General features: G+C 36.7%; 1 protein-coding gene across 1 annotated transcript; it reads right to left on the bottom strand.

Moving 5' to 3' along the window:
* Positions 1-5,330: 5,330 nt before the first annotated feature.
* LOC127853405 (molluscan insulin-related peptide 3-like) lies at positions 5,331-22,687 on the bottom strand. The gene is made up of 3 exons (XM_052387928.1): positions 22,442-22,687; positions 8,148-8,370; positions 5,331-5,696 (listed from the first exon to the last, which is right to left on the bottom strand). Exons 2-3 carry the CDS (start codon positions 8,356-8,358, stop codon positions 5,470-5,472), a joined length of 438 nt encoding a protein of 145 aa, XP_052243888.1. The 5' UTR covers positions 8,359-8,370; positions 22,442-22,687; the 3' UTR covers positions 5,331-5,469.
* Between the last annotated feature and the right edge of the window lie 1,562 nt (positions 22,688-24,249).

Here is a 24,249-nt window from a genome sequence, read left to right as displayed (position 1 = left end):
AGCAGAAGTGTAATGGCGGACAGTCACGTGACTGACAATATGGCGGCGGTCAATTTATCGATTCTGGAAAGGTCTATATGAAAGAGCAGGAGAATACTGGATGGAGGTCAGCGCGGAGAAGTCGACGATCATGGTGAACACAAGTGCAGACATCACCATGAACGGCGAGAAGCTAGAGAAAGTGACCAATTTTTTGAACACTTCGGCGCAACCCTCTCCAAGGACGGTACCAGTACCGCTTAGGTCTCTATAAAGTTGCCATGGCGACCGTAGCGATTACAAGACTGAGCAAGTTGTGGACATGCAGTTTCATCGGCGTCCCTAGCAAGAACAGGCTCTACAAATCCCTCATAGTATCAATCCTACTCTACGGCCGCGAGACCTGGACGAAAATCGAAATAATTTCTGAATAAGAGTTGATGTTGTTTTTAAAATAATAACCAACATTTTTCTGTTTCTACGCATTTAATAAAACCTGACTCGAGCTATCGCCCTTGTGGCTTTTTTCCTTCACAATCAAAACTTGAAACCGTTGATTATTACACGAATAACCAACTCTTAGTCAGAAATTATTTCTTTATCAAAACGATATGATAATAATGTTTTATTACTACTATGTGTTATGTGAGGGATAATGTGATTTTCTTCTTGCCTTATTACGGTATCAATCTTCTAGTGTTAATCTTGTTTTATTTGCATTGGCTTATTGGTTGATATGTCTCCAAATCTTCTTCAATGTGGCACTTGCCTTATATACACGATTTTCAGGCGGTGTCGAGTGTTTTTATATTGCTGATGGATTCGGGTTGTAAATACTCCTCCCATTTCAGTATGTGGACATGCATCGTGGTAGGTGTAGTCCATTTTTGTTAAATATAGTAGAATATAAGAAACGAGATTTCAAACTTTTGAACGGGATAAACTTGACTTCATGCGCAATCAATAATTAACGTCAAATATCACGTGCTATTGTCTCACTGACTTTGTCTAAAGATCGATCAGTAAACATAATGTTTGAATCGCCAATATTTTTCGGGAATGCTAAATGATAATATACTATTAAAAATACATTTTAGCTTTAGTGCCGTGTGCAGTTCAAGATTAGGAAAATGCAAATGCTACTTCACTTTAATTGCCACTAAAGTATTTTTTTCATTGCCATGACTGGTCAGAATCTACTTCTGTTCTGTGTACGTGATCTTCGAATATGTACCCGCTAATCAACTTTGCTTTCCAAAAGTTTGATGATAACATTGCTTTCAAAAATGTCAAACTTTCAAGACCAAACTTCACAACACAGTTGCAATTCCATTTTAACGATACAAATCTATTTCAGTTGGGTCAACGCTTCATTTTATATTTTTGATAACGCAAAATTTATGACATTATTTTGATTCGATATTAAATGAACACTTCATAACAAGAGCACCGCCTTGCGGGTGCAGACCGCTCATCTATTTTTCTTTTTAAAGGTGAAGGGACTCTCATTTTCAATCACAAAGAAGGGAGGGGTGGAGTGAAGAGGGGTGTATAGTGTGGGGGTGTGGACATTTATTACATTATCTTCCAAAAATGCGAAAAAAATGCAAAAAAGAATCGGGGAGGGGGTGGAAGGGGGTGGGGAGGGATTGTGCGAAGGGTTGACGGTATTTCAAACATAAACTAATAAAAATAAATATTTGTGTTTTTTAACCGTTTCCAAAAAAATAATTTGGGGGGGGGGGGGGTAGGGGGGTGGGGGGGGGGGGGTATAGTGTGAGGGTGTGGTGGTCATTTGCAAGACGATTTAAAAAAAATGGGGGGGAATTCGGGTGGGGGGAGGGGGGGAAGTGGGGGGGATTCTTTCGTGCGATGGTTGGACGGTATTTCATAAATAAAATAATAAAAATAAATATTATTTTTTTTAACCATTTCCAAAAAAAAATTGGGGGTGGGGTGGGGGGGTATAGTGTGAGGGTGTGGTGGTCATTTGTGAGATGATCTTAAAAAAAAAAAATTAGGGGGGGGGGAATTCGGGGGGGGGGGGGGATTCGGGGGGGGAGGGGGGGGGAGGACACGGGGGATGGTTTGGGTTGAGTCTATTGTGGTATGTCAGGTAAGAGTAGTTTTGTCAAAGTATCAATCAAATCTAATCATAAATAAAGAAGTTATGGCAATTTTAGCAAAATTTAATAATTTGACCTTGAGAGTCAAGGTCATTCAAAGGTCAAGGTAAAATTCAACTTGCCAGGTGCAGTAACCCCATGATAGCATGAAAGTATTTGAAGTTTGAAAGCAATAGCCTTGATACTTAAGAAGTAAAGTGGATCGAACCACAAAATTCAACCATATATTCAAAGTTACTAAGTCAAAAAAGGGCCATAATTCCGTAAAAATGACAACCAGAGTTATGCAACTTGTCCTTTTACTGTACCCTTATGATAGTTTGCGAGTGTTCCAAGTATGAAAGCAATATCTATGATACTTTGGGGGTAAAGTGGACCAAAACACAAAACTTAACCAAATTTTCAATTTTCTAAGTATAAAGGGCCCATAAATCCGTCCAAATGCCAGTCAGAGTTACATAACTTTGCCTGCACAGTCCCCTTATGATAGTTAATAAGTGTTGCAAGTATGAAAGCAATAGCTTTGATACTGTAGGAATAAAGGGGACCTAAACACAAAACTTAACCAAATTTTCAATTTTCTAAGTATAAAAAGGGCACATAATTCTGTCCAAATGCCAGTCAGAGTTACATTACTTTGTCTGCACAGTCCCCTTATGATAGTTAGTAAGTGTTGCAAGTATGAAAGCAATAGCTTTGATACTTACGGAATAAAATGGACCTAAACACAAAACTTAACCAAAATTTTCAATTTTCTAAGTATAAAAAGGGCACATAATTATGTCAAACTGCACGCCAGAGTTATCTAACTTTGCCTGCCCAGTTCCCTCATGATAGTAAGTAAGTGTACCAAGTTTGAATGCAATAGCATTGATACTTTCTGAGAAAAGTGGACCTAAACGCAAAACTTAACCAAAATTTTCAATTTTCTAAGTATAAAAAGGGCACATAATTCTGTCAAAATGCACGCCAGAGTTATCTAACTTTGCCTGCCCAGTCCTCTCATGATAGTAAGTAAGTGTACCAAGTTTGAATGCAATAGCATTGATACTTTCTGAGAAAAGTGGACCTAAACGCAAAACTTAACCGGACGCCGACGCCAACGCCAACGCCGACGCCAAGGTGATGACAATAGCTCATAATTTTTTTTTTCAAAAAATAGATGAGCTAAAAACAAAATGTTAATTATGGGTGTATCGCATGATACGATTCGAATTTAGAAAAACGCGGTGTAATAACTGCCAATGTTCATAATTTCTTGTTAACATGACACGTTTGTTATATTGCATGCGAAATATGCAATACACGAATTGTTTTCGAAATCGCTATGGCAATGTGGTTGTTATGGTTATAGATGACATGGTTAAATATATAATTGAAAAATAAATTATCGATCCTGCGATCCCTAAACACGTGTATTTACTAAGTTTGCTAAGCTGGGTTATGTGTAAAGAACGCCATATATGGCACGTGCATTCTCTTTCAGTTTTGTCGATCTACCCATCTGTTTGACCGAAAAACAATCTAGATCTTTCGATGACTCTAGAGTACGTAAGTAAGGTTGATGAAACTTGGTTTTGGATAGATATTCATATAAGGAATGTGCATGTGATGTCAATTCGTTTGTCAGACAACGTAGAGATGGTAATGGAAATAATTGGAAACTCTAATCTGTATCATCCGATAACTAAAAAGCACTCAAGCTAAGCTGGTCAAACTGTGTATCTTAAAATGATTTTGATTTTAAAAAAGCAACATAAAATATGCATATGTACAACACCATAAACACCATCAACTAAACAAACAAATACGATGCTATTAAATAAGCTACTTCAGTAACATATTTTGTATGCAGACCTAAGACTTTTTAAGATATCGGAGTCTGGACACCTGATACGTTGAGCCATGTTGCTAAGACGCAACGTCATTTTGTCGCATATTGGCATAGCATATATGTGTTCAATCATAGGAATGCTTTATACTACGGAAATAACATGTGAATTGTAGCATAGGTGACGATTGTGCATTTCACGCATAATACTTTGAGTGTTTTCTATGAATTTGAATGGAAAACAATCCAAATATTATGTATCAAATGTGTGTATAATATAGGTATATAAGTATGTTTCAGCCGAGTTCCTTATATGATGACGCATCTATATATTTCTAAGCAAGGCTTCATGATTTAATGTTGCTATAAATCTAAAGAAGTGTTTACTTAGTGTCAATAACCAATAATTTGGAAATCTAAACAACATCCTTGTACCGATTAACAAATCACGCAAATGTCGGTTATCAAGGTTTAATACTTATTGATATAATATCAAAAATGAGATTCTTCGTTATTATTACAAACCAACTTATGTACTTTTCACAAATATTTATCGTAGTGTATTTAAATTATTGATTGGATTTCATTATTTATCTTGCATGACTTGCATGAATGAGTTAAACGTCTTTAAATGGAGTATGGCCTTTGTTCAATAAAAATACATTTACTTGATAACGTCGACACTAAAAAGTTCCAATACAATAACAAGCACAGACTTAAACACGGATTGCCGAAAAAAATAATTAAGTTACCCCAAAGGGCACTCGAACCGATATTCTTTGGTTCATACGTCGATCGCCTTAACTAACGACCATATTGACTATAGAACGAATTTGTGCCCTCTTTACACATTAAAAACAGAACCATTCGATGTAGCATAATTTAGCAAAAATAACAAAAACATTCAAAATGAGTCAATCGTTTGTGTACGTAACGCTTTATAAGTTATTTTCAAATGATTTCTAATGAATATTAGTATATGTTTCGCCTGTGTCTGCGGCTGGATATTGTTTATATATATAAGATATTTCACTTGACCGACCAAACACATAATATAATTTTGTCGGAATGAAGAATTAAACGTCAAATGACGTCACGTAAGTGAACGTGTGATACACGTTTTATCATACTGTCGTTTACGTTGAAGTGATAAATTATTTAAAAATCATATGTTTATCAATCTTACACTTAGCAGAAGCTCTATTGCAAACAAAATCCCATAACTTGTTATATAAATATTGCATAAAACGACAACTCGTGTCTGATCCAAAGTATTGTATGATGTTTAATTGTTCTTTTAAAATTGAAATATAGGCATCCGTAATTTGCACACAGATTCCGTTTATTATTTACTTTAATTGCTGCCGTGTCAATTACAAGGGTACCACAAAACCAAAACATGATTAATTTAATGCTGAAAATCAGTCAAAAACAGATTAAACGGCTGTCAATGAAATAATGCAAAATTAAAGAATAATGCACAATAAATCACATACAATAATAAACTGAGCGCTAATCTCTCCTCCTTTGCCTCTACTGTCGATTTCGTTTAGTCAACTGCCGGTCTATGCTTCTTTTAAACAGCCAAAAGTGATCCGGTTCATTCCTACAGTATGACCTCAATTCTGATACGCTACAACTGTTGATGCAACATTCGCAGACGATGCCTTGAAACATGAACGCGGAACGTTTTTCGCGGCCAAGATAAGAGTTTGCTTCCGATTGAGGTATCAGTATGTTTTGTAAACTTCCAGAAGTATCTGAAATATAAAGATTAACGAATTTGAAGTTATCCCGAAAAAAGATGTTTATCAAACAACACTGTTGAATGCCATTTGACATTGTGTAATCATGCACAATGATTAATAGGCACACGTGGTTCATTGTATAATGTACATGATGTAATAAAGGGGTAATCTACATGCGTTAAAAACTGCTAGGTCAATAGCATAAAATCATCTCCAGTCTGAAGCTTCTATTAATTCCGCTATAACGTTCAGATAATCTTTCAATAACAATTAAATAGCCCCTGAAATAAGTCGTTGGTTACATTGAATGTTCACTCAGTAAAAATGAATACCAAACGTCATAACATAACGAGCTATTTGATTGGCTAAAAAGCGGGCACATGCAATTTAATTGTAAGAGCAACTGAATATGAAATCTTATGAGATACAGTCAGATTTCACATTCGAAAAATAACTGAACGTACACTAGGACATGATTTTGATGAGATTGCTAAAACAGGTATACTTTACTTAAAAGTATTTACATTTCGTTCTAGTATGCATCATAACGAGTGACAGTATATAAATATTACATGTCTGACAGGGTGACAGTAAATTTGTCAACTTGAGGAAATACTGTCAACCAAGGCAAAGCCAAGGTTGACAGTATTTTTCCGAAAGTTCACAAATTTACTGTTACCCTGTCAGACATGTACTATTTATTTTATTATACCGAACAAACTATTCAAACATGAACAATTTATATGAACCATGAACACTTGTAATATTCAATAGTTGTTTTTTATTTCAGCAATGAATTAACCATTAAAAGGTTGAGTGGTTCAGATTTTCGGGCCGAGCAAAAAGAACTTCGCTTTAATCGGCACCGACCTTCTAATCGATTTATTCCATCAATTTTCTTAGTCGTCAATTATTTTTCTTTAAAAATATATTACCGAACCAGCTTTCCGCATTTTATTTTCATCACTTAATTACGCAATTTATGACGTGTCGTGTGACGTCATTTCGTTGACGAAACATTTTGGGACAACAATATGGACGTGGTGGTTTTTTAACATTAAAATATTTGTTTAAAGCAACGAACGAATCCAAAACTTATTTCGGATTGTGTGTTTGTCATGCATAGCACCTTAAGACACTGGAAGTGTATATGGTATCGTTGTAACTGTATTGTTATGAGCATTGGATTAAAGTTGCCATTGAGGTAAACGTGTCGTTAATACTAAATTGATTTTATATGACTCCTGTCAAAGCTTAAATAATGGCATTAATCTATTTTACAGCACAGTTTCAGCTGCAATCGATATCTTAATTATCCAAATACAACGGAAATGCAAAACTGCGCATGCGCGAATGGGACAGTATAATTGTTTTACCATTCCGCACGTGATTGCTATGGTAGCGGGCGACAGTATTTTTGGACAGTAAATATTTTCCCGCTGGTGGCACGTGATTGCTAAGGTAGCGGGCGACAGTATTTTTTGGACAGTAATTTTGTTCCCGCTGGGTCTGACAGTATTTCTATGTCACGATGGCCTATGGGAGTTTAGAATTGGTAATAAAAGTGACGTATAATATTATAAACTGCGAACTGCTGAAGATTAGTAACAGGTAAACAACATGATACTGGTGGTGCAGTTATCACGTAAAGATGGTATGTAGTCATAGTACGCTTAAATTACAATCCATGGTTCACATATGTCGCTTGATACATAAAGATATATAAAATTCTCAAAAGGCGCTCTAATAGTCCATTATGAAATACATGATGATTTATAATTCATTGTCCTTAACATGTTTGTTGATTTCAACACGACATCACGCTAGAACTACAAATTCACGCGCCGATATTTCGATTATTATATTAGCTTGTTTGAAGGGAGCCAGTATGACAACCTTTTCAGGGACCCAGTGCGACAACACCTCATATCATATCGTGCAATGTGTAGTTATTTCGTTGTTCACGTTAAAGAGCGTTTGTAAGACATCCAAACGACGAAAAGCAAACACGAACGACGGGAAAACGACAAAGTTAAAAATTATCGTATCGGTGTGTGTTTGTATCGTTATTGAGTGTTTGCTTGTTTTACGGGTGTTGAGGACGCCAAGACCCCATAAAAAAGAACTCAATATGTCACAGTTGTAAATTAGTTGCCCTCCTGAACTGCTGACTAACCAACACACACTCAAAACATGTCGTATATGCGCGTATATTTCTCCTCAAAACATGTCGTATATGCGCGTATATTTGTCCTCTGGCACTTTGTCATGTTTGTGCCTTGCATCCTGGCAAACAAGCCAAAATTGAAGAGCAAAATTCATGCAATATGATTTAATTACCACTTATATGTATACAAAAAAACGAACCGAAGGAATTTTTATGATTTCTATGAATTTAATAAGTTGTTATAGGTAAAAGATAAACCTTTCACAAACACACTAAGTGCTCGTCGTGTCCAATACCTGGCTCGGCTTCGCGCCGCCTTCTGCCTTGCCAGTTGTATCCAAATATGCACATGGATTCTAGAAGTTCGTCAAGTTGACTTCCGCAGACGCCTTTTCTATGATTGAAGAGGGAGCAAGAATGTGACCAGTCTGCTGAAACGGAGTCTATCATCGTCATGGTGATGGACAGCGAGAGAAGAAACCAGGTCGTTTGGTTTTCATAGAACATGATAAATCAAACCTGAAAATGAATAGGGTCATTTAAGTAATAACAAAACACTCTTAATGATTCATCTTAAGGCCAACTTGAAGAGAAGCAAAAATTGATAACAAATTTGTTTATGAAAATGGTTAAAAGAAATCTGAAATCAAACATGACAATGAGTGGAAAACGATTCAAAGTGCATGAATCCCAAATTATCGAAAACTGAATGTATTATATATGCCACAGGTAAACAGTTCACCTTAAATCAAACTAGTAAACAAATGAAAACAATTTTAATTTGTAACATAAATTTGTAATGTGTGAATTTTAAATCAAAATTGAATTGATCGGAGAGTGCCAGTTTATTTTAAACTGAAAAATACGAAGGCAATCATTGCACACTAAAACATTGATAAGACATAGTCAAGATAAACATTCTGACCAAGTTCTATCCGATTTGATATCATGGAAAACCATAGCAAAGTGTAGAAAATCATTTCAAAGCGTAGCAAAATGTTACAAAGCGTCGCGAAGCGTTGCAAAATGTAGCAAAGCGTAGCTTAGTATGGTTTGGCATGGCATGGTATAGCATTGCATGGTATAGCATTAAATAGAATAGCATTACATACAATAACAGATCATAGCATAGCATAGCACAGCATAACATAAACATTATATAGCATAACATAGTATTACATAGCATAACATAGCATAGTGCAACATAACAGAACATAGCATAGCATGGCATGGCATGACATGGTATGGCATGGTATGGCATGAAACGGCCACGGCACGGCCCGACATAGCATAGCGGAGCATGGCATGAAAATGCATTACATGGCAAGGTATTGCATTTTATTGTATTGCAATGTATTGTACTGTATTGTTTTGTTGTCGATGTCCGTATAAATAGTTTTGTTGCGTTTCCCATCCTTATCGATTTGATATTCATATCAATTATATATTGTGTGATCTTATCATAAAAAGAAATAAAAATCGAGAAAGATATGTTAAATACTATCGCAACATTTATGACATGTCATGGCTATATGTCATATGAAGATGCACAAATCATGCGAAAGCACTAACGGAAGGTTGTCGCATCTGTTAATGTACATTTAGTACATCAAATTATTTAATTAGCTACTAAATAATGCTGCATTAAATTATTTCATTATCCAACTGTTTATGAGACAATCAATAAATCCGCGTAAGTGTCATACATAAATTGTATGATAAATTCCTTCAATGTTTAACAAAAATCAGTCCTTAATTATAAGAACCCCTACCTGTTATACACCACAGAATATGGTTTCCAGAGCTAAAATAATTCATACAAAGATCAATATTTCCGTTTTTAATGAAAAGTATCCATCTTGAAACACGTTGCATAAGTCAAATTCAACTTGGAAAAAAAATCCGAATGTAGCACTTCAAAAATAATAATGCATAATTTTCCACTTCTAAGATTCCGATTGAACAGGATCCAACTTCTTTTATTGTACCGCATATAAAACTGAGTGCAAGTTTCAATCTAAAGCAGTTTACAGCAGAGATGTGCAAGTTTCAATCTAAAGCAGTTAACAGCAGAGATTATTTCATAATTTCATGCGCTTTGTCTGCAAGGATTAATCCACGGAACGTTGATATTACACAGCACAGGTGCTTTGAAGTACATTCATGTATGCCAAGATTAATTTGAAATCCAGAAATGTTTGCAAAAACCACAAAATCCACATCAAAAGCGAGCGTATGGCATACACGGAAACTCTGAAGCCTGTTTTCCTTGATGTTAATATTTTCCTTAATTTACTAAACGATAAAGAATTTTCAAACATTCCAATATAACCCGCAATCAAATCATTTAATTATTTGCGAATTTCACTCTTATTTATAAACATAAATATTGATCAAGTGATAAGACCTAGCTATGAGTTATTAGCGTGTGCTTTTGCCCCACTGTTAAGTATGAATTACTCAATGACATATTTGCAATAAATTTGAAATAATTTCATCGTGTTTGATGTTGTTTCCCAGAAAGGTATGCCAAGAGTGTAGTTTTACTACAGAATAAATAGATCAATTGAAGTATTTTTTTTAATTCGCACGAAAACACACTGTGGATATAATTGTGATTTCGTTGTGTTCTCACACATAACAATATGTCGCACACAAAATGATTTATATTTTGTCACACTAAAACAGTAGTATTCAGCTTTAGATGATTCATTTATGATTTAACATTATAAAGAAAAAACTTATTGTCATAATCTAATTAATGTGCATGTTACTAAATGACATCATACAGTGAAATTATGCGTACCAAAATACAGCGCAAGCAATATAAAAGAACTTGTTTCATTACTGTGATCTTCTTTATCAATTATCGGGTGAAGCCGTCGTGAATCACATGTGGTTAGCGTGTGACTATTATATTAACAAGAGCTGTTTGTAAAACATGCATGCCCCCATATGGGATGTCAGTTGTAGTGGCAGCCATTGTGTGAATACGTTTTTTGTCACTGTGACCTTAACCTTTGACCTAGTGACCAGAAAATCAATGGGGGTCATTGGCCAGTCATGATCTATGTACCTATGAAGTTTCATGATCCTAGGCGTAAGCTTGCTTGAGTTATCCTCCGAAAACCATTTTACTGTGTCAAGTCACTGTGACCTTGATCTTTGACCAAGTGACCTGAAAATCAATAGAGATCATCTGCGAGTCAAAATCAATGTCCCTATGAAGTTTCATGATCCTAGGGCGTTAGCTTTCTTGAGTTATCATCCGGAAACCATTTTACTGTGTCGAGTCACCGTGACCTTTGACCTAGTGATCTGAAAATCAATAGGGGTCATCTGCGAGTCATGATCAATGTACCTATGAAGTTTCATGATTCTAGAAGAAAGCGTTCTTGAGTTATCATCCGGAAACCATTAGGACGGGCCGACCGACAGACCGACATGAGCAAAACAATATACCCCCTCTTCTTCGAACGTGGGCATAATTAGTAAAAACATCATTTTCAATCAAACATTATCACATCATAACGAACAATTAATGTTTCTGAAAAACCAGCAAAACTTTATATTACAAGGTATTCAACTCTAAATGAACCGACTATAAGGTGCATCTATTTGAACAGCCATTACTTCATCAATTGTGCAGCGATTTTCATTAACTCGGTTCTTTTAAACGCAAAAAAAATGAATTTCCTTTCTGGGAATGTAACTATCTTGCAATATTTTTACAACTGATGTTGATATTTCGTCATAATTTGATTATTTTTATTCAAAATGACGTTTTACTAATTAATATCATAGCCACACGCTAACCACCTGTGTTGTGAATGGCATACAAGCCTATAAATACAAACATCGCAAATGTTAAGGTCCAATTACTTCTACATTCATCAGCCAGGTTGTATGGCCGTCATCAGGTTGTAAAACACATTTTTAATGTGACACAGGATTAACGGATACATGTCGATTTGTGACAAAATGGAACTATCCGAAAACGCATTCAATTGAAAGATACAGTCTGAGAGTCCGAAAAAATGGAGTAACAAAATGTATTACTTTGGCTAAAAATAGGTTGTATTAACACTTCATAGTGCCCAAACAATAAGAGAAATTGTGCAATTTTGAAATAAATATACACATAGACGTTGATTGATTCGTGTGTAGTAAAATTATCATTATGTGTATATCCCACAACTGTTTGATAGTCAATGAAGCATGCGACGTTAAATATAGATTGCTATTTTTAGCGTTGTCATCTGTATGCAGATGGCAATCTTATGGACAAAATGTGGGGACAGGTGGAGAGACTCGCACAGAACCGAGACGCCTGGAGGAAGCTGGTCTGCAGCCTTTACATGTCCGAGACGGAACCTCAGGCGAAGGTGGTGTGGACAGGTCAGCTGGTAAATTAACTATATCAGTTGAACATTAACGTATAAGGAAAGATACATTCATAATTATGCGAATTGTATTTCCTTTTACCCGACCGATCCTTTTTTTGTTACCATCAGTAATTTCTGGGGAAGAGGACAAATACAACGAGCGAGGCATGGTATGGGGGAGATAACGCTGGGTTATGGTTAGGTTAGGGTTAGTGTTAGGGGTCGGGTTAGGGTTAAGGTATGGGTTAAGGCTAATCCTAACCCTAACCCGACCCCTAACACTAACCCTAACCATAACCCTAACCCTCTTACCCCCCAATACCATGCCACGCTTGTTGTCGTTGTCCGATTCCCTAATTTAAGTAGGTATACTAGATTGAGTTTTCGACCATTTTGCTACATTTGATCATATTTGCAAAATTAACTTTATATAACCAAGTAACACCTTAATTAGTTTGAACCTATTTATTTTAGCTCGATTGCATCGAAAGCCTAAGGCTTTTATAAACGCTCTCGAGTCCATTTTCTGGGCCTAGAACCAGTACTTGGTGTCTATGGGGGAGATCTAAAAAACGCTCCCACGGTGGGGATCGAACCAGTGACCTCCCGGTCGCTAGGCGGAAACCATATCCATTACACCACGGCGACCTCTAACACCTTAATTGAATGTAAAATAGAGATTTGAAATATTTTTGCAAAGCATAGCATATTCTTTTTAAGTGGGACACATTGTAAAAATTAATAGTTATGAATATGAAGTAATAATGTTCAGCCGACCAACGTATCCTAATTTATTGAGCGATGATAATGCAAACAAACGATAAACCTCATATAGACAGATTTTTTTTTTATCAACGGCCATTTCTTTTATTTCAGACAAATCGCCAAAACCCCAAACAATATTTGCATTGTATTAAGCATTAAGATGACGCGAGTATGCTTTATATGTATTTCATTTTCCGAAATATAGGCCAATCATAAAGTAAAGAACTGATAATACATCGTCGAACTGTTAACGTCAATATGCCCAGACAAACATGTCCCTCACATGACTTTCACATGTTGAAATTCCATGTATCCATTCTTGCATAATTTAAATAATTTTAACATGCCATGACGTTTGACCGTAATATACCCCGATCAATATATGATTGTTATTAAAACAAGACGTATAGAAAAATTATTCCCGGTCATTGCAGTGGTTATGCGCGCGCTTTTAAACTCCCCCCCCCCCCCAAAAAAAAAATAAATAAATAAATAATAAAAATAACATACACACACACGTCCCCTTCCCACAGCTCAAGACCACCCCAACATTAAATATGTAAAACCTGAATATCTGGAAGTTTCAGGTTCGTGCGTGAAGTAAGTTAATTAGATAGGAGAGCTAGGTCATACTCTGGTCCTCGTTTAATGCAGCATCAGGAGCGAAACGACTTGCATAATTTTAAATATTTTAATATGACATGACGTCGGAACGTTATATTACGGAATGCCGTTAGTGCCATCGTGGTTACAAATTAAAATCCAGTGGGCGACAATGCGATACTACGACGGCGACAATGCGATAGTACGATGACGACAGTGCGACAATACAATGGCGACAGTGAGATAGTACGATGGCGACAATGCGATAATACGATGACGACAGTACGATAACGCGATAGTACGATGGCGACAATGCGATAATACGATGACGACAATGCGACAATATGATGGCGACAGTGCGATAGTTTGATAGCGACAATATGACAATGCGATAGTGCGATAATACGATGGCGACAGTGCGACAATACGATGGCAACTGTGCGATAATACGATGGCGACAATGCGATAGTACGATGGCGACAATGCGATAGTACGATGACGAAACTGCGACAATACGATGGCGACAGTGCGATAGTACGATGGCGACAATGCGATCGTACGATGACGACAGTACGACAACGCGATAGTACGATGGCGACAATGCGATACTACGATGGCTACAGTACGATATGACTATCGCATTGTCGCCATCGTACTATCACAATGTCGCCATCGGATTGTCGCATTGTCGTCATCGTACTATCGCATTGTCGCCATCGTTCTATCGCATTGTCGCCATCGTGCCATCCAATCGTCGCCATCGCACTATCGCATTGTCGCCCCCTGGATTTTAATGTGTAACCACGATGGCCCTCACGGTATTCCGTATAATATACCCCGATTAAGCTACGAGTGTTATTCAAACACGCCCTGCACATGCTACCATACTTATACAGAAGGAAATAACCCGTTATTCTGCAATAATTATGAAATAACCCGTTATTCTGCAATAATTATTGGCGGAGATTAATACATTCCAAGCGCGCGCTAAAAACACACTGACTGACCACAATAGCTCACCACGAAGAGTTCGTGCTCAGATTTTATTATTACCCTTTAAGAGTTATACAGGTCGACGTCGCTCTCATCGGTTTACAATAGGTACTATGCCCATCAACTGCCTATGATAGTTTTGCGTATTATGATATACGTTTGGCGAGTAATTTAAAACAAAGGCATCGAGTCCGAATATATATACTAGAAAGCTTTTTATAATAACTGTTTTAACATTTTTGGCGATGAGCTTGGAAACAAAGAACTTTTCTGGCGAAGTTCGTGGAAATTAAAAAGTTTTTTATATAATTTTTCCTTGTTTAGTTTATGGGCAGATCTGCGTCTATCAAGTAAGTATTGTCGATAAATTTCGGACTGTCTATCTAAGTTGCTACAAAAAAAACATATAATAGAAATACACATATACCTTAATCTGCCCCTGCAAACAATAAAACATTCTATAATGCACGGAATGATAAAACTTTTAACAGGGAAAGTCTAAAACACAACAAATACAAGTAGGGATCGAAGTAACGAATTGGATCAAAACGAAACAAGATGTTGTGTTCAATAAACGGGAAAGCCGTGTCAGGATTTATATATTGGCCCATTAAAATAGGTTTAAGTCCAAAAGTAAGTCGATGTAAAGGTGACCACGATATAAGCGGATAGTTGTGTGTTGAATGTTGAATGAAAGTACAAGAGCGTTTGGGAGCAAGTATTGATGTTCATTAAACAGTCAATTTAGTTTGCAAGAATTTTGGCCGTCTGAATAAGTCCAAAGGTAGGGCAATGTCAAAGTAAAAGCGAGGGCAGCTGGTGTGGGTTTCTTGTGGTGTGCATAATTAATACAAGCAAACAACAAAGCTACGTAGACAACACTATACGTGTTAGACGAATCGCGTAATTTTATGTTAACCAAGAATTTGTACCGTATTAATTAGTCCAAAAGTGGGTCAAGGTCAAACAACATATGGTCAGGTCATGTGGGTTGGTTGATCGTAATCAAAGACATCATCCAAAAGTATCAATGTACCAAACAGCAATGGCCAAAGAAGACATGCGTCATGCAATCTTCCTAATACGTCCAAAAGGAGACCAAAAGAAGGTATCGTTGTCAATCAAGATCAATAAATGAGGTAAATTTGATATAGGAACGTTGACACTATCAAAACTTTGTAAAAAGTATAATTGACTGTACACGGATTTTGTCATTTTGGGATAACCTGATGCGGAAAAAAAGAAACGACAGGCCAGTTTCTTTACGACCCTCGACATCAGAAGATGCTATGGGGGGCAGGAAATGGCAAACCAACTGTGCTACAGAGCTTGGTAAGACGTTTAAACTATGGTTATAGTGGTTATAGAGCAATTTACTAAACAATAAAGACAAAGAAAAACAAAAACATGTCAAATTCCAAACAAAACAATCAAGAAACATATTATGCATTTTTTTATAAGTGCATCTGTATGCGTTATGTATGCACTGATTAAACTCTTTGCTATGTATGTATTTACATTTTAATCTCATATGTGTTTAAGCACATATTGTCACGTTCAGGCCATATCAAAATATATTATTTTTCATGAAATAGGTGTGCTGATTGCAAAATGTATTGAGTTATTCGCGGGCTTCTCAACTCCCCCCCCCCTCGAAAAAACACGCACATTCACACACACGTCCCTTCCCCACAGCTCAAGACCACGCTAACATGAAATAAGCATAAGAAACCCTTACTATTGGGAAAGCGAAAAGACTTGACAAACTGGGAAATGCATCATGCTCGCGGCCTGATACAGTTGTTTTCTGCTGTTGCTTTTCTTGATGAATTTGTATGGTTCAGAAGCGGATAGATTTACTTTGTTTTGTTTTACAATTAAGCTATCAAGGTTCCGTTAGGAAATAAAACAATCAAGCTAGAATAGTGCAATGTTCAGTGTATGAGCGAATAGTTTACGATAAATCGGGTATCACAAGATCAAACAGCTGAGCGTTATATCACCCATAGCCAGTAATGTGGACTGAAATAGATCCGTACCGCGGACGATATTTTATCGCTATTGTGGACTTTTAAAAATTATCTTGATATCATAGATATACTACTTGTCAAGTGGGTAACACTTACATCTTGACAAATATGTACTGATTAGAATCATGAGTTAAATGCGATAAAGTTACTTGTTTTTAGATGGCCCTGTTGGACATGTTTTCCTGCATAGATTATTCATGTTTCATAGAAGGTGTGCAGGCCCGTTTGGCCCGGCCCCTCCCCCCCCCCCCCCCCCTCATATGGCTGTCGAGTTAAGAATGTTTTATTTATGGGCCTACTGCACTTTTTTCTATCATAAATAGCCCACTTTACACTTTACCACTCTACCCCAAAACAAAAGAGCAGGTGTTTTATAGTCTCTCATGGTGGGATTTGTGCTTATATACTCGTCAGTGGAGATTAGCCACTAGGCAATATGTGTAAGTCAGAGATTATTTACAGGTCATCTCAATGTTTTCGCGACTGTCTTATTAGCTGATCTAATCCTTTGAACTTTAAGGATACAACATTAATATGAGCCAACGTATGTCAAATTTACCCTGCTGCCCGTGTATTCGCCCAAACAGCAATTTTTATCCGGTCCAGATCCAAAGAGACCAGTGCACGGTAGCCAATGACTGCCCGTGTATTCGCCCAAACAGCAATTTTTATCCGGTCCAGATCCAAAGAGACCAGTGCACGGTAGCCAATGACTGCCCGTGTATTCGCCCAAACAGCAATTTTTATCCGGTCCAGATCCAAAGAGACACGTGCACGGTAACCAATGAGATCAAAGTGTGCCCTGGTAGAAGAGTTCATTTCTGGTAGTCGCGTCCTCGAACGGGCAAGGCTGCTTCGCAAAAGAAGTGTTGACAGTCTTCAAATACATCTTCTTTCCGCTCCTAAGGCCCTACGCCGCCTTTCTGACCGCCAACAGTCATCGCCTAAATCCCAGAATGATTTTGTCAGCACGTTAAGCATACTGGTTACCGAGGCAAAAATCTTTATAAGGCTACCCCCCACCCCCGTCGAAGTCCTGTTATGCATCGCTGCTCAAGTCCGCCGCCCGCTGCTCTCATTCCTTTTTCAACGAAGTAGTGAAATTGCTATCCGCCTACGGACCATGAGCATTCTGCTCAGTGATAATTTTCCGAGTTCTGGGAGTCAGCAAGTCAGAGGGAGAGAACGTCCGACTCGATGGATTACGATGCTGGCTGGATAGGCACAGCCGCCCGTTGAAGCTATCCACCTAGGGATCAATAGCATTCCGCTTGGCGATGCTTCCGAGAAGTCTTAAAGAAAACCTTCTGCGGGTGGCTCTCACCCCGGTCGCGTCGTGCACGCTAGAGCTGCTGACCTAGTAGCCCCGGGGCAATGTTTTCTATAGATTTGTATAAACATCCTCGTTCAGTCAATGACCGCCTGCACCTATATGCTTCATCGATCGATGGTTGGTGCAACACGTCGGAAACATTATGTGAATGTGAGAGAAGCAACAGTGCTCTAGGGTTGGTACAAATTGACATAAACACCAAGCCGTTGTGAGTGAATTTACTAAGAAGAATCAGAGAAAGATGGCACTTCCTGACCAGATGTCGGAGCTGTAGATGATTGTGATATCTGTGTTCATGGTTGGGAAAAGTGTAACTGTGTAGTAGATAACAGTTGGAGGTGAACCGTGTGCTTATGAATTCATAAATGTAGTTATGTTCTTATACTAGAAACATACAACGTAACGGTTGCGTTCGTTATTCATTAAACAGTATACATGTATACATGTTTAAAGCGTTAGAATGACGCATTAAAGGGGAATTTTCTCAGATTTCGGAGTGTATTAAAGTTTGTCATTAAATGCTTTATATTGATAAATGTAAACATTCGATCTAAAAAGCTCCAGCAAAAAAAGTAACTCTCAACTTGGCTCGAACCACTCACCCCTGAAGGCCTGGAGTAAAAGTCCATTGCTTAGACCACTCGGCCATCCGCCCTCATGCAATAAGTGATGTATTTTGTACTAAGTATAAGCAATTCTCGCAGTATTACAAAAAATAACGACAACAACAGAACTCTCCAAATTATTCAATCGTTTCGCGTTACAACGCTTTATAATTTTCAGGTTTTTAAATCGTCAAACGATGCATACAAAAGATATTTTAGAGCATTGTATATGTTAAGTATTACTATTTCCTCACAAATATCATAACTGCAACGAAAATGTGCGATTCTAAAACATTTTTTTTAATTTTGTCAATTTACCAAAACGTGAATAGGCCCCTTTAAATGAGAGGGCTTGACTAGGCGAATACTGTCATACCGTAGTAGAACGTTGCTATAGTGTGCATCTTTTTTTTCAACCAAAAAATAAAGGCATTACTTAAAAAATAGACCTAAATCCACACATACTTTATTCAACATAAAATAAAGGGTAAGGACAAGCATAATCTTTAAAAGCTCGATAAGTTGAAAAATAAGTTCGTTTCAATAATTGTTTCTGTACTACGGTAATTCCAATGCCTGTGTCTATATGTTTTTAATTTCGTTGATATATGGTTAGTCCGTAACACATATTGCTGAGACGTTTTAGGACATATGAACGTAGACAACTTCTTTTCTTTTTCTTTCATTATACCAAGTTACATTTTCTGTGCACAGTTTTTAGGTCTAGGCAATACGTCACTAATAAACCATTGAAAATAAACATGTTTTTTGTTTAAGCTATAGTGTTGAACCAGATTTAAAAAATACACAAATAAATAATACGAAATATAGAACATCCACACTAAAAAGCGTTTTGAAAACAACATCCGCGAAGATTATTCTCTCTTAGGGGTATACGGTACATGATTATTCCTAATCAAATATCAAGGCCAGCGATTGTACTAGTCACTGTCAGATTTTGCAGATGCGGTTGTACAGAATGTTTCCACATTTCCATCATCTGGAAATCCGATTAAGCGCTTTACATGAACCGACTCCACTCGTGTAGTATACTTCCGTTTCTTGACCTTTAAGCACTTGTTATGTTGATGTGTTCAACATTGTGTTCAAATGCATATATTTCTATATTTTTGTCATAAACGTGTTTATTTCGTTATTTGGTCCATATGTGAGATACATCTGCTTGTAAAAGAGTAGTGCTGTTTGTGTTCACATTAAACATTAACTCTCATATACTGTATATTGGTTGTTGTTTTTGTATCGTTTCGATATATACTTTCAACATCTATTTTCAAATGAATACCTCTTTATGCTATGCGTTCTATGCGTTTAACGAATACGTTATACTTGTTCCTTCTTTAAAAAACGTACACAATCTGTAAAAAGCCCTCGCCCATATGATGTATTGAACGCAGAGTTTTTACAGTTTGCACTTCAATAGCTTTAATCAAGAATAAAAATATGTGTGTTGGTTGAATCTGTTGATACATCCGACAATACTTTTTGAAATTCATCTTCAACGTGTATAATAGATACAGAAAGTAAAACGGAGGTACAATGTTTCAAAATGTGTGTTCGAACCGAACTAAGTTCACCAATATTAAGTTAGCGTGTTTCCGTTTTTTTTAAGTAAAGCAAGACGGCAATTGTTCCACGGTAAGTTTCATTACACATGTACGTAATAATTATCGCACCAGTGCTGTTACATAAACATAATCAGTAGTGTTGTTACATTATTTTGATATGGCGTCGTCCTCTACATACAATTTAAGTTATCAGCCGTTCCTGTAAAAAACGATTAATAAATCGATGTTATAGTATTTGTATAATAATGGGCTTACATTTGAAAAATTTGTTAAATATATGTCGTTGTTTACAATGTGTTACTTTGTATGGAAGATGTCTTATAATTAGATCGTGTGATGACACAAATCACTTACAGCATGTTAGTGTCACTGTGTACATATGATGTGTAGACGGTTGTGGTATGTTGTTTCTTTTTGGAGTGTTGTTGATATTGATCATGAAATTGTTGTTGTTGTTGTTAATGATTTATATATTTATAAATTTAAAATATTAATAGGTTGGTTTTATTTTCATTGTATCTTTTACGTATTGTTATCGCTTAAACCACAACGAAGTCATTCGCAATAATCCAGAGAGGTAATCACGTGACAAACAAGATGGCGACGTCCATGCCGATATATTTAGTTTTCGCCGTTTTATACCCTTTATTGTTTAAATGCCGCTCACTTTCCAGCCATAACAGCATGAAAGAGATAAGCGTCTATTTCATACTAATATTCGCTCTTTATCTCGACTTTACTCGTTGCGAATTTTCTTAACGGGAGCTGTAATGTGAGATCTCGGAGAAAGTTCGCAGCGAGTAAAGTCCAGATATAGAGCGAATATTTATACGATAAAAACGCTAATCACTTACCTGCCGATATTGCTGGAAAGTGAGCGGCATATTTCAACAATTAATAAAAGTAATAAAGGGTATAACACGAAAAAAATACCTGTCGCGGCATGGATGTCGCCATCTTGTTTGTCACACGATTGCCTCCTCTGTAATCTACGGTCGCATACGAGGCATTTTCCTGTGCACTACAATATTTAATCCGTTTGTGTTGCAATATATATTTGTTACAAACAAAACTCTGCAGCATGCTCTTACGCTGCCGTTCAATATTTCAACAGTAACACCAACTTGTTTACGCCCGCAAATTAGACGAGGATTAAAATGCTAGGTTAAATGACGGTAAGAAATGCGTACAAAACTTTAGCGTAAACCGAAATCATAGTTTAAAGAGTGGCAATAAATTATATAATAAATTAGTCTACATACACACGGAGAATTCACTAGCAATGAGCTGTATTATGTGAGCATGAATTTTATTAGTGACACCACAATGCCATCAGTAACAGTTGTACCAACAGCCGATCAACAATATAAAATCAGTCGTAATTAACAATAAACGCAACAGTACTGTAGTTATAACTTTATAAGTTTGTCTGAGCCATTCATTATAAAAGGCGATTAAAAGCAATGTAAAAGATCCACAAATTATAGAACATCGCATATAAGAGTTTTATTGTGTTAATTTCAAGCAAAACATCTAGATTGCTGTTAATTCGTATTTATTCATACGAAATTTTGATTCAAAAGACGGTTTATCGAAAAAGTCGTTTTAGCCATGCATTAGTTCAGCCAACATATTAAAAGTGACAAGTGAATTTCGTGTTGGTTATGTCACAGATACAAATTGACAAAAAGCACTCAACACAAGGCATTGCTTTAATTTGCTAATGTTTTGAATAGGTCAGCAAAACATACCATATATATATCGATATAGTTGTCAACACATGCTCTACCGGACATTAACGCGGTAATGACAATAAGAGGAAGAATTAATACCTGTGAAAGTGTCGCCGAATTGAAACATTTGATTTCCTTACTAGTTTTGTTGAAACGTAATTTGAAAGTAAATACATTTCAACATTACACAATTTATTAGTATTATTGAAATCTACACTAAAAACTTTACACAATTATCAGCAAAATGCATGTGCTAGCTTGGACGATTAACACTCGTCAAACGACCGGACATGACACATAGTGGTCATGCTGTGATTGAATGTATTATATTTTATAAGAACTAGTTTTTTTGGAGGTTGTTAATAGGGTCGTTAAATAATAAGATCATTTTAATTAACTAATAGTTATACCACGTAAAAATAGTAGCATGCTACTTTTAATTGGTCGTGATTCAATCTTGCGTCAATTACGTTAAAACCACCCATTAATTCATGAAAATCGTTTTGAGTGTAAAATTCGTCCGGAATCTTATATGCCTGGACAAGAACTGCACTAACCTTACGCGCATATATAAATCCAAAAGTCCAATGTCGATATTTGACCATCACCGCCAAAATGATACTTCGTAAGCTAAGGTTTAGGGCCCTTTTTAGCTCACGCCCAAGGGCCCACGTCCATTCTTTCAAACTAAACAGTCTAACAACAAACAGACGACTGCTGTGTAGCGTACTCCAGCACTTGCAGCCCGGTGGAATGCCCCCGGTTACTAGACTACTATCCCGGTCACGGTTTGGTATTATACAAAAGTTGGACCGCTATCTAATCGCATCCACGGGTGCAAACGAACAGAATGTATCGGGGAGCCATACGAATGATAATTTGACGTCGAGATTACCGGTACATACTACGCTGGCTCAGGTTTCGGTTTGTGTACATTTATAACCAAAAGCCGGTCAGTTGGTAGTCGGTCAACGTGGTCAGCAAGATTGACTCCCCGAGATAATACCCTCTTGTTTATACATGCATGCTCTTACCGGGTGGATGGCATACATCAATTATCGTCGCAGAGATTACCCTGGCGAATAATGCGCTATTGCAAAAAGCGCCGTTAATTATTTGGTGGAATCGATATCTCCACATCTGATCAAAGCCGAGGTTGATTAAGATAAGACCAAAATCAAGAGGCTGGAAAACAAAAATGTCGGGAATGTAAATGTACATGCACTTTATATTATTAGTTGTATTTAATCATCATCATCATCATCATCATCATCATCATCATCATCATCATCATCATCATCATCATCATCATCATCATCATCATCATCATCATCATCATCATCATCATCATCACCAGTATCATTATCATCATCATCATCATCATCATCATTATCACCACCACCACCATCACCACCACCATCATCATTATCATCACCATCATCATTATCATCATCATCTTCAGATGTAGCAGTAGAAGCATCAGCATTCCCATTACCATCTTTATTCCCCTCCTCGTAATTATGATCATTTTCTTTATTAATGCTAGCATCAGCAACAGCAGCACTATTTTACTATCGTCAGCGTCATCTCTTATATGCGTGGTGGAAGAACACCACATTTACTGTCATCATAATCAGCAGCAGAAGAATCATCAACGGCATCATCACCACGATCACCACAACAACAACGAAGCCAGTGAGAACACACGTTATCATAATCCCGTCAACATCATCGTCGTATTCATGACCATTAACGATAAAGGCGTTTGACCATATTTAAAGATTAAGATCATAATGATATAATTGGCTTTTTGAGCAAGAAAAGTATCTGAAACATACAATCGGCTTTGAAATTTATATTAAGACTGTATGCGTTTAACAAAGTACTGAGAGAATGAGATGTTTAGTAATATAATTTTTAAATACTTTATACCGGTACACTACATGTTTTGCAAATAGTGTATTCATGTTACGCAAATTAAGACATGTAACGGGAATAGGTTCTGTCGTAATAACGGAACTCCATTTACTGTATATTTTATATGCTCAAAGATGTTGAAATGATTTGTTTTTTATATATTTAAAAAACGGAGGTTATGGTGAAATCATTTAAACCATCGTCCATTCTTAATAAATGAAACAACAAATCAAATATGAATGATAGTTGACAGTACGAGTATGCGATTAAAATTTCCCATATGTTGAATGAGTGGGTTTATGATTCTTTCTTCGCTAATTGATGCGTGTTTATACGTATGATGTTTACAAATGTAAAAGTATTTCCTCGCGCTATAACAAAATCAAAGCGCTAAAGGCACTGAAGTTGTTCGTTTTTGAATAATTTAAGACGAAACTCATTTTTCAAA

This window comes from Dreissena polymorpha, chromosome 12, assembly GCF_020536995.1.
Source record: "Dreissena polymorpha isolate Duluth1 chromosome 12, UMN_Dpol_1.0, whole genome shotgun sequence".
Classification (NCBI taxonomy): domain Eukaryota; kingdom Metazoa; phylum Mollusca; class Bivalvia; order Myida; family Dreissenidae; genus Dreissena; species Dreissena polymorpha.
This window is presented reverse-complemented; position numbering and strand designations above follow the sequence as displayed.

What these genes read in the sequence shown, in the direction of transcription:
- LOC127853405 (XM_052387928.1), bottom strand. Translation starts at nt 8,358, where the DNA reads ATGTTCTATGAAAACCAAACGACCTGGTTTCTTCTCTCGCTGTCCATC. An exon ending in GCGGCGCGAAGCCGAGCCAG is followed by an intron (nt 5,697 to 8,147) that starts GTATTGGACACG and finishes TTTATATTTCAG; the next exon opens with ATACTTCTGGAAGTTTACAA.